Source organism: Choloepus didactylus, chromosome 4 (assembly GCF_015220235.1).
Source record: "Choloepus didactylus isolate mChoDid1 chromosome 4, mChoDid1.pri, whole genome shotgun sequence".
Classification (NCBI taxonomy): Eukaryota; Metazoa; Chordata; class Mammalia; order Pilosa; family Megalonychidae; genus Choloepus; species Choloepus didactylus.
In genome coordinates, this window is record NC_051310.1 from 109,520,547 (window position 1) to 109,532,603 (window position 12,057).

Sequence of the window (12,057 nt, forward strand, 5' to 3'; positions counted from 1 at the left end):
GAAGCTAAGACAACTGAGGTCATCCAGTCTGAGAAAAAGAAAGATGAAAAGTGAACAGAGCCTGAGGAACTGTGGGACACTATCAATATACACATTGTGGGAGTCCCAGAAGAAGAAAGAGAGAAAGTGGCAGAGGGAGTAGTCAAAGAAATAATGACTGAAAAGTTTCCCAAATTTAATGAAAGACACGAATATACACATCCAAGACATTCAACAAAGAGGATAAACCCAAACAGACCCACACTGCATCATGTTATAATCAAACTATCAAATGCCAAAGATAAAGAGAGAATTCTAAAAGCCACAAAAGAGAAGCAACATATCACACATAAGGGAGCCTCAATAAGATTAAGTGCTAATATCTCATCAGAAACCCAGGAGAAAAGAAGACAGGAGGAAGACATTTAAAATGCTGAAAGCAAAAACTTGCCAGCCAAGAATTCTACACCTGGCAAAAATGACTTTCAAAAATGAGGACGTAATTAAAGGATTCCCAGATAAACAAAAGCTGAGGGACTTTGTCACCACTAGACTGGGCTTATAAGAAATGCTAAAGGGACCTCCACAGGTTGAAAGGAAAGGACACTAGACAACAATAAAGACCTCTGGTAAAGATAATGACATGGGTAAATATAAATACCAGTAGTGTTGTACTTTTTATTTGTAACTCCACTCTTTGCTTCCTACAGGATCTAAAAAGGCAAATGCATAAAATGCAATAATAAATCAATTGTTTTGGACACATAATGTATAAATATGTAATTTGTGACAAGAACTGCATAAAGGTGAGGGGATGGAGGGATTTAGGGACATAGTTTATGTATGCTATTGAAGTTAAATTGATATCAAAGCAAGCAAGATGGTAGTAGATTTCAGATGTTAAACTTAAGCCCCATCATAAGCACAAAGGAATTAGAGAATATGCAAAATCATAGAGATGGAAAGTAGAGTACAAGTTACCAGGGATGGGTGCAGGACTAATGGGGAGTTAATGCAAAATGCATATAGGGTTTCTGTTTGGAATGAGGGGAAAGTTCCAGTAATGGATGTGGCGAGGTTACTGCAACACTGTGAATGGTATGTTTGGGAGAAGTTGGGATGAGATTTATGTTACATATACGTTTACACACTTAAAAGAAAAAAAGAAAGAAACTAAAGAGATAATGACAATTGAATGCAGTACAGGATACTGGATGTCATCTAAGAATGGAGGAAAAAAGTTCAAAAGGATATTATTGGGCATAAGAAAAAAAGTGGAATACAGAATGTAAGCTTTATATCAATGTTAAATTTCTTGAACTGAAAAACTGCACTTAAGGTGATTACATAAGTGAATATCTTTGTTCACAGGAAATCTTCACAAAGGTATTATGTGTTCAAGGAGTGTGATGTGTGCAACCTGCTCTTAAATGTTCAGAAAATCAATAGGTACATAGATAAGTAGATAAACAGATAGACAGACTGACAGATACAATAATATGGCAAACGTGGCAAAATACTAAATTGGTGGATCTGGGTATCTGGAGGGGTGGGGGTGTGTTCAAGTTCTCTGAATGGAGTTTGTATTATTTTTGCAATCATCCTATAAGTTTAAAATTATTTCAAAATAAAAAGTTTAAAAAAATGTTTAATGCATGCTTTTCTCCCCCACCACTAATAACGCACTACCTACTTCAATTTTTTTTTCCTCTAGAAGGCTACACTCATACAACTAGGATGACAAAGAAGTTCCCCGTTTGTCCCTGGGTAGGATCAGGGCAGCCTGTTTGGGGCCAGTGGAGAATGGCTGTGGTTGGGAGGCTGAAGTCTTCCCTTGAGTCTCCAGTCTTCATCTAGCCATCTCTGCCGTTCAGCTTGAGTATTTCCCCTTGGGATGTAATTCCCCATAAAATAAATGTCTTGTCTGAATTAATCTGATTTTTAAAAGGAGAGTCATCATATTGTAAAGACAGGTCATAAAAACATGCATCAATCTGTCAGGAAGGCTGGTTAATATGGATGTTTGTTTAGAGGAGAATGTGCCCAAGGCGGCTGGACTTTGAGACTGGGCTGCTGCTGGCCCAGCCCTGTGCACACAATTTCACGCAGTGCCCCTGGCCTCTGCAGTCCCTCTGGACAAGCCTCTGGCCCTGAAGGGACCTTTCGTTTAATACTGAGATCATCTAGGGCTGGCAGCTTTGCAGTTTGAGTGTGGGCACTGTAGCAGTCTCTCTTTTCAAAGTGGCTGGGGAGCGACCCCCGCAGCTGGAGGGGCCAGTTCCATGGCCACAGTGATGTCCACAACACTTTTTACTTGGGAACTGGTCGAGATAGGGATCTTAGACATCATCTCAGACAATCTCCCCATTAAAAAAAATTACATAGGCCATATATGAATACATACATACATACACACCAGTCATATGAAGTGCTTGGTATACAAATCATATACCATTTATTATCACAAGGTAATGTGTGACTACATGAAATAGATAAGATGAAAATGCTAAAGTCTTCCTTTACCTTCTCCACAGTTAATCAAAGTGAACTGTTTGGTGTATATCCTTCCAGTCCTCTTTCTGAGCATTTTAATCTTTTTGTCCCCACACTATACATGTACATCATTTATTTTTTCGTTACATACACAAGACAAAATTGGTACTTTTTTCTTTTTTCCTTTATGCAATACTCTATTTGGAATTCTTTAAAAATAAAACTATAAAAGTAATACTTGTTTATCATAAAAACTTCAAATTTTACAGAAGGTAGAAAATAAAAAGTAAAAAATCTCCCTTTCCTTCCTGTCCTTTCATTCCCACTCCCCAGAGCAAACAGATAAAATAAACTTATCTTTGTTTATCTTTTTAGAAATTGTGCATGTACAAAGTTTTCAAACACATACCTCCTTAATCTGTTCAGGTTAAAGGTAAGGAAATGAGCACTCAGAGAGGTCAAGTGGCGTGTGCACGGTCACACAGCTGGCTGGGTCATAGGCAAATGTAGCGCCTGGGAGCCCTGCCTCCAGATGAACAAGTCTTTTCCACTGCACTTCTCCAGGGCATCTGCCCAGAGCCAGTGGCGGGTGGCGTCTCTAATCTCTAATGTCTACCTTGTCTTCACAGAGAACTGGTGACTTCCATGTCACCCTCCCCTCCCACAAGCGCCCTGCACTCCCAGTATATTAACATGCTGCACCAGGTTTGTCTCACTAATGCCTGCAGCACTGTGGAGCCTGACTGAGGGATTCGGCCAGCTTGTACTTGTGCTTCTGTTCCCCAAATTACAAGTGGTTACACACCCCTTTTCACATGCAAAGGACCCTTCCTGAGGATAGTTCTATTTAAGTAACCCCTTGCCCTGATGGGCACCACCCCCTTTTCTTCTGTGCTCCATTGTGGGGCCACGGACCTGACCTGGGGGAGCGCACAGCCTGGACGCAGACGGGTGCTCACACTGATAATCCACCTTCTACCCGTGGTCAGCCTGGTTCCCTCTCTGCTCGTGTAGTGTCTGCCAGCCTCATCTATCCTGGACCCAGACATGTCCACAGCATTGCCAACATCTGGGTGAAAAGTAACAAAGTCAGCCCGCCATACAGATGCTTTTGTTTCTTGTTGGCGGTGGGATGGCGTCCTTCTGGGAAGCATCCGGATGGACGGACTGAGCGTTCTGTATACCATCATATTTGATCCTGTCACCTAAGATGATATGTCCACTGAGGGAAAGCCAGGACCTGTGGGACTCTTCCCCAGCCTGGCTGGTCAGCTCAACTGCACCTTGAAATGGGCCTTCTGCTAGAAGGAGAAAAGAAGGGCGCCCAGAACCTGGACATTGGGTATTGGGAGGGAGGAGTGTGTGTGTGTGTGTGTGTGTGTGCGTGTGTGCGCACATTTGTGCATCTGAATGTAGGGGGAGGGACTGGCAGCTAGAGAAACTCTGACCTTGAAAATGAACTCTACTGACTTCATAGTTCTGCCAGAGACTGAGCCTGGAGGGGTCTCCCTGAGGGGGCTGCTTTGGAGTGGGGTGCAGTCTTCCCTGCCCCTTGCTTTGATTCACTGCCACTCAGGAACCAACTACTTCGCAGAAAGAAAAACTCTCGAGATTCCTGAGTCTGCAGCGCCCTCTTGCGAGAATCTCGAATACGTCTAGAGAGAAAACCTCTAACATAGGCATATGGGCCTAGGTCAAACAGGTGGGCCTTTACTAGAATTTTAGAATCTTATACTCAAATTCTTCCACCTGCTCCCACCCACTGTGTAACAAAACACTAAAGGAACTACAGCTAGTTGTCTGTATGTAAGTGTGGGAGACTGGTGGAAATCCATTATGAGAGGGCCAAGGGACAGAGGACTGGGGTTTGCAGGATGTTAGGGCAGCATGCACAGAGGCTGGACAAAAATGTAAAATGATGATGATGATGACGATGATGTGTGTATGCATGTGTGTATGAAATCCTGTGCTAAACAGACCCTGCTCTGCCAAGTCTTCTAGTCATTTCAGTACATCCTTTTACATACTCCAGCTGTAAGTCAGGACACCCTGTTTAATTTGCATCTATGTTTCAGATATTGACAGGCTTTTCCCAATCCTTCCCATGCCTGATGAAGAGGGGAAAACAAAGAAGGAAATGGGTAGCAAAGCGTGTGGCCTCGGGCTAGTCACTTCATTTTTCCAAGCCTGCATTTCTCCGAAGTATATGCCTACTCCAAGCATGTTGGAAATTAAACACAAGGTCTCCTGGACATGCTGGTTCCCAGTAGAGGCTCAATAAAACCAAGTTCCTTTCCTTTCTGCCTCTCCATACTGAATGAGGGCTGACAGTTAGCTCCTGCTCTTCCTTCTGTTCCTCTGGGCATCTTGGAGAGTGTCCTTTCTCCCATCTTCTGTCCACCCCAGTTCTCACTGTGTTTTGCCCACTCCCCTATGGCCCATGTCTTCATCTCTTTGTCACTGCTTCTCTTTGAAGAGAGTATTTCCCACCAACGTTGTTTCATTCCCACCTGCAGGGTTCTTTCACTGGGCCACTCCTCCCCCCTCTGCTCACCACCTCTCTCATCTGCAGCATTCCAGCCTCCACCTGAGATCCCACCCATTTATAAGGATGTCATCGTCGTGGTTATTACCCAGCTTCTTTACTTGTGCTCCCTCATGGACTTCCAACCCATGGAAAAGATACAAACTACAATGCCATTGGCAAGTGCCTGACTCTAGCCCCCTAGTGGCAGTTTGGGGGAGGAGGGTCACAGAAGAAGTCAGAGCAGAGGCAGAACCTAGCAAGGCTGGCTACCAGCTGGAGGATGCCCAGGAAATGGGGTTCACTGGGGCTTGCAGTGTGGGGGCAGATGGAAAATGCCTGGCTCAGATCTGAGGGGATGGAGCCAACACTCCCAGCCCACTCTGCCCAGGGCCCCTTCCCTCCCCAAAGTATGTCCTCAGAGAGCTTTTACACTTGTTGTCCCTGCCATCCACTCCCACCCAGTCACAGATGCAAATAGAGATGGAGAGACAGGGACAGACAGAGGGAGGCATGGTGTAGAAAGAAGATGCAGAGGCTTGAATGCCTGGAGTGAGAAAGCACTGTGCAAAGCATGGAAGGGGAGGATCCTGGGCACATACTGCAGGGTCTCTTTCATCCTCATGTCAACTGTGACCGGTGGATGCCATCAGTCCCATTTTACAGATGAAAGAACAGACTCAAAGAGGGCGCCAGGGCCACACAGTTGGTTGGCCGAGCTGAGTCTGGAGTCCAGACTTGCTTGATCCCGAAGCACACGGCATTTTCTTGACACCACAGACAAAGTCTGTCTCCATCCCATCTCTCTAATGACTCCATGCAGGGAGAGAAGGGAGAGACCCACATACAGAGCAGTGGAGCGGCACTGAGGGACACAGCCGGGAAAGAGACACAGAGACAAAGAGGCAGAGAGAAACGGAAAAAGAGAGAATCGGGAAGACAAAGACACAGACAGAGGTGAGAAGATGCTCTGTTTGTCTCCACCTATGGGAATGGACTTTGGAGAAAATACAAATTCCAGGTCTCAACCCCAGATCTTTGGAATCAGAACTTGTGAGAGAGAGAGACACAAGAACCCACATTTACAGACAGCGCCCCCAAGTGGTGAAGCTTGTTGATATCTGTGCCCTTTAAATGTATCAGAAAAATGAGATATACTGATGGAGGGATAGATGGATGAAATGCAAAAAAGCAAATATAGCAAAATGTCAATTGAGAAATCTAGGAGGTGGGTAACACTGTTCACTGTAAAATTCTTTTAACTTTAGGTATGTTTGAAAAATGTCATAATAAAATGCTGAGGAAAAAATAAAAATTTTTAAAAGAATAAAAAATGTTAAAAAATACAACAAAAAAGCCAAACAATCACCGTTTTAAAAAATTCAAAAATAAGAAATAAAAAAAATGTTGAGGATAAAATTTTCCAAATGATTGAGATGATTAGGCAGCTCTGGGCCCACTGTTGCCGGGGACAGGATCCCTGCAGAGGCCGTCAGGAGGAGCAGTTGTCCTGAGAAGCCCCTACACCCTCTCCCATCCTCCCAACCCCATCTTCCAGCCACCAGCTTTTGGTCTCGTCAGTTTCACAACCATCTGCGGCCAACACCAAAGTCCCAGAACACACGGCAGCACCGAGCAAGGCACTTTCCATTCCCGTGGGTCCTGAAGGAGATGAATCTGCCCCTTGGGGCCTCCCATTCTAATGTGCTGACCAGGATTAGTTGTCCCCTAGTGGGTCCCACTGGCTGGGTTGTCTGAACCTGGTCTCGGGGGCACTTTTACCATCACAATAGGAATCGGAATCGCCCATTGATGATCCCCAAGGTTCGCCAAGCTGACGGGCAACGCAGGTTTGGGACAGCGCTTGAAGAGGTGGGGCTAGAAGTTCTCTTGGAAGAATCTGAAGTTGAGCTGCTCACAGTGACCCTTGAGTACCTTGGCCAGAGCTGGGGAGCCGCAGAAGAAGACCTGCACCTTACCCTTCTTCTCAGCAGCCACCTTCTGGAACACCTAGAGTCCGCAGAGTTGGGGGAGAGCAGAGGGAAGAGGGTTGGGACTACTGGCCTGCCTGGTGATGTGCCTGGCTGGAGTCAACCACGATGGGAACCACGAGACAGGAGAGCCAGCAGGGATTTTATAGAACGGTTGAGGAACTCCATGGCAACAGCTGGTTGGCTTTAGAGCAGAGATTCCAGCACTTGCCATTCATTTAGAAGTCATTTCATCAACCCATTAGTGAAATGACCCAGGATCCTTCAGAGGGGGCTGGTACCAGAGATAAGCAAGCCCCAGGCCCTCACTCAAGGAGCTGTGTCTGTGATGGAGAAACACACTAAAACGGGTAGAGACTGAGATATGCACAGGGTGTGCCGGGAGCCGCAGAGAGCATGTTTAACCCAGACTGCCTCGACCTCCTGCAAGTCCTCAGGCTGAGCCTTTCCTAAATTCAGTCCTTTTTTCCCCCAGTGAGGACCCTTCTCTACCCCAAACTCTGCTTAAGAATTGCCTTTTGCTGGAAGTCCTCTTTGATGCCTAAGTATCATGATATCCCCTTCCCCCCTCAACTCTCACTACCTGGGCATGGATTAGCCACAGAAGTTCCAAAAGCAGAACCTTTGGGGACACTCATGCAAACCCTACAACCTGACTGGTAAGAGCTCAGGGGAGAAAAAATAAAATAAAATCAGTCCGAGAAATAAAGTAGAACATCTGCACTTCAGGCTTCAGGGTCTCTGGGCCTCAGTTTACCCATTTGTAACAGGAAAGGATAAGACTTGTTGCTTCCCCAGGGCTCTGTCCACTTGGGCCTTCTAACTCACAGGGAGTCAGAGCTGGGACAGGACTTGGAAGCCGTACAAACTAACTTCTTCTCTGTACAAATGGGGAAACTGAGGCAAATGGCAGAACAACGTGAGCTAGTGAAGGAGCTGGAACGTAGGTTCCTTCCTTGCCTCCCTCTCCACCTCAAGCTCCCTGGCTGGACCGGGATGCTGGCCTCATCCTTTGCCCCCTGCCGCTGCCTCAGGCTCTCGGCCCCCACTGGTCCCTGCAGGCTGTGGGGGCTCCAGCTGGCCATTACCTTGCTCCAGTCAGGCCGCCCAGGCTGGGTCCGTGTCTGGAGCCCCGTGATGGAGTCCTTCTTCTCCTTCTTGGCCAGCAGGTCAAGCGCCATCTGCAGCCCAATAGCTTTCATGTCATTCTTGCCCAGTGCAGAGGTCATGTACAGATGCAGCTCCAGGAAGCAGCCTGTGGGGTGGGAGGAGAGGGTGTATTTCAGGCACAAGAACTCATGATGGGGCAGGGCAGGATGCCAGCCACCTCTTCCTCGGGCCTTCAGGGGGACCCAGAGGTCCTGGAACTCACACCTTCAGCCATCTGCGGTCACCCAGGACCTGCCACGTGACCAGTGCTGTGGAGAGGAAAGCCGGCATTGCCTGAGCTGGGCATGACATACGTGAGGTGCTTTACATCTGTGTGGGCCTCACGACCACTCCCAAAGTTAGATCTTCTATTTATAAGAGAACTGAACCCCAACCCTTGGTGCCAAAGCTCATGCCCATCCATTCTGCACAGTGTCTGCCCTCAGTCTGGTTGGGAACACAAGCCATGTGTCATGGAAAGGTAACTTGGACGAAAGGGTCAAGGGATGAATGAAAGGATTAGATGGGAAATGCTGCTAATATACAGGGAAGAGCTGGGGCAGACAGAGCTGATTCCTGCAAGGAGTGGAAATTGGGTTAGGTCTTGGAAGGGGGCAAGATTCAAAGGGGCAGGTGAAAAGAAGGCATCCTAAGAAGGGATGTTTGGGGACATGATGTGACTGCCTCGCTGGAGCAGAGGACCATTGAATGGGGGCAATAGGAGATGGAACTGAAAACGTACAGAGGCCCGAAAGCCCAGCTAGGAAGTTAAACATGTTCCTAGGGGGAAACGGTGGAAGCAAGAAGGTCTTTGAGCAGGGGGAATGACATGATGAAAACAGTGCCTTAGGAAGGGAGTCTGAGGACTGAGGCAGCAGGGACGAGACTGGCACCACGGAGACTCACCAGGCCAGGGCATCCACGGTACTGAGCCCTTTAAATGTGTGCCATGATGGGAAAAAGATTGGAGAGCACCACCTTAGCTGTGTGCGTTGGTCCAAGTTAGAGATTCCAGACCCAATCTTGGATGTTAGAAGGGACATTGACGTGGTAAGGACCACTTCATCCTTCTCTCTCTCCCCTTGATCCCCCGGTGAAGGGATTTGTGTCATCCAGGCTTGCTCTCTATTGTTTCATATGCCACCATTAGTCCATTTTCCCTTTGACTTAGAGCCCCAGGCACTGTTAAAATGCAAATGGCTCCAGGAGGGATAACACATTTTATTTCACAAATCACTTACCTCTAAGTAGCCTGGTGTGAGAGGGAGGGAGACACACTGTAAGATGCCCACCCGAGAGGCCCGTGGCCCTTCTCACCCCTCCCTCGAAGCCCCATACCCCAGAGAGGGGAAGAGAAGAGAGTAGGAGGTACCTGGTGGGGGCAAGGGGAGGGAGAAGGAGCCCTTAGGACTCTATCCTAAGGAAACTACCTGGAAGAAGGGAGAAAACCTATGTGCAAACATATTAACTGTAGCCTTATTTATAGTAGAGGGGAATTTGAAATAAATAAAATGTCTAAAAATAGAAGCTTGGTGACAATTTATGGCATAATTACTAACTGTATCATTCTTCAGCCATTAAATATGACAATGACAATGGTGACGACTAGGACCACTACTAAATTTATTGAGCCATCATTATGCTCCAGGCACTGTTGTGAGTGCTCCCCGGGCCATATCTCATTTAATTCTCACAGCAGTTCCTGTGAGGTGGGTACTATTAGGATCCCTTTTTATCAGGTGAGGACAGGAACAAAAGAATGACTGCTCTGGAAATCTGCATAAAGTTTCCCTTGAGTCTTTGGCTAAGTACTCATCTGTACAAGTGTGAGAGAGAATTACCAGAAAACATCAGGCTGAACAATTCCTGGATCTTAAACAGAGCTGGGAGTAGTCTTTGTTCCCAACAACCAGAGTGGAGTCAAGATACCTTGTGTGGCAGCCCATGGCCTGAGCAAAACAGGCCTGCAGATCTTGGTGCACAGCAGTCTGCGTTTAACCTACCATTTTTGTAAGCCGGTAAAGAGAAAAAGGGTAAATTAACCTTAAAATGTAACTTTAAAACGTGAAATGGGGAGTAAGCAGAAAGTGAGAGACTCTTGGTCTCACAAAAGAGCAAGATGTAAATGTACCCCAAACCTCCCACCATCAAATGTTAATCTAGTCTGCCTGCTTCCTGGCTCCCAAATGTTGTGGTTCTCTATCGATCACCCCGCCCCAGTCAAGACTCTTTTCCTGCGCTTGCACCATCAGTAATGTCTTTGTCTCAAACCCTTATAACTGGCTTTCTGTCCTTTTTAGTCGCGCAGTCAACTCCCCTGTGAATGCAGTGCCTGCCCGGGCTGAGAGAGCCATCATGATCTCTCCACAACTTCGCACCCTGTCGGTAAGACCTGAATAAAAGTTCATGTATCAGCCAATGCCCAGTGTCTTCTTTGGCCTCTGGACTGGCAAAGCCCTCATGGGCCATGACACCTTGTGATACAAAAGGCATTAGGTAGAGCCCTCAGGAGTGTATCATGTTAGTACTGGGGTTAAATTTCACTGAGGGCTAAAACTCTGACAAAACTTGAAAACAAGACTTGAAAGGATTCAACAGGTCCTAAAAACTAAACTTTGCACCAGAACAAAGTACAGTACTATGTAAAGAAATAACAGAAAATCCAGAGCCCAACAACATAAAAGTCACAATATCTGGCACCCAATAAAAATTACCAGCCACACAAAGAAGCAGGAAAATATGACTCAACCAGGAGAAAATTAGTCATTAGACACAGACCCAGAAATGAGAGTGATGATGGACTTAGTAGACAAAGATATTAAAATAACTATTTTAAATATGACCAAGAATGTTAAAAACAAAACAAAACACAGTATGAGGAAGAAAGAAATGGAAGGCATAAAAGAAACCCAAATGGAACTTCTAGGGAATAAAAATATAATAACAGAAATGAAAAATACATTGGATAGGATTAACAATAAAAGAAACCCAAATGGAACTTCTAGGGAATAAAAATATAATAACAGAAATGAAAAATACATTGGATAGGATTAACAGTTATTCTAGGTCCTTTAATTTCCCATATAAATTTCAGACTCAGCTTGTCAATATCTATTTTTTTAAAGTTGCTAGTCTTTTGATAAGGATGGGAGAAACAGCAGATACGGTACTGTAGAAGAAAAGATCAGTGAACCTGAAGACAGAACAATAGAAAGTATCCAAAATAAAGCACAGATTGGGAAAGTCTGAAAAAAAGAAAAACAACAAAAAACAAAAACTCACCAATACAACAGAGTTTCAATGACCTGTGGCATAATATCAAACAAGCTAGCATGCATGTAATTGAAGTGACAGAAGGGAAAGGGGAAGCGGAAAGGGGAAATAAAAAATGTTAAGAAAGAATGACTGAAAATTTTCCAAGCTCAATGAACACCAAGCCCAAGAAACAGAGAAAAACACACCAAGGCAACTCCTGATAAAATTCCTGAAAACTTGTGATAAAGATAAAATCTTAAATGTGGTGAGAGAAAAAAAGATACATTATATATACAGAAGAACAAAGATAATACAACAGTGCTCCAGTCAAAAACTATGCAAGCCAGAAGACAATGGAGAGATATCTTTAAAGTATTGGAAGAAAAAAAGTCAACTAATGACAATACCTTTCAAAATTCAAGGTGAAATAAAGATTTTTGCATACAAACAAAAGGTAAAAGAATTTATCACCAGTAGACCTGCACAACAAGAAATGATAAAGGAAGTTTTCAAGCAGAAGAAAAATTATAACAGATGGAAATATGGATCCTACACTTGCAAAAAAATGAAGAGCACCAAAATGATAAATATGTGTTTAAATACAAAACATGTGTTGTTCTCATTTCAAATTTCTTTTTAAAAGAAAGATAAAGGACTAAACAATGT

General features: G+C 45.0%; 1 protein-coding gene across 1 annotated transcript in view; it reads right to left on the reverse strand.

The window, feature by feature from the left end:
* Positions 1 to 2,403: 2,403 nt before the first annotated feature.
* The window catches only part of NOX5 (NADPH oxidase 5), a 56,364-nt gene continuing 46,710 nt past the window's right edge, over positions 2,404 to 12,057 (reverse strand). Inside the window, exons 16-17 of the mRNA XM_037833565.1 lie at positions 8,076 to 8,242; positions 2,404 to 7,006 (exon numbers count right to left, since the gene is read on the reverse strand). Coding sequence (XP_037689493.1) covers positions 6,875 to 7,006; positions 8,076 to 8,242 — 299 coding nt within the window. The 3' untranslated portion in view covers positions 2,404 to 6,874. The remainder of the gene's footprint in view (positions 7,007 to 8,075; positions 8,243 to 12,057) is intronic.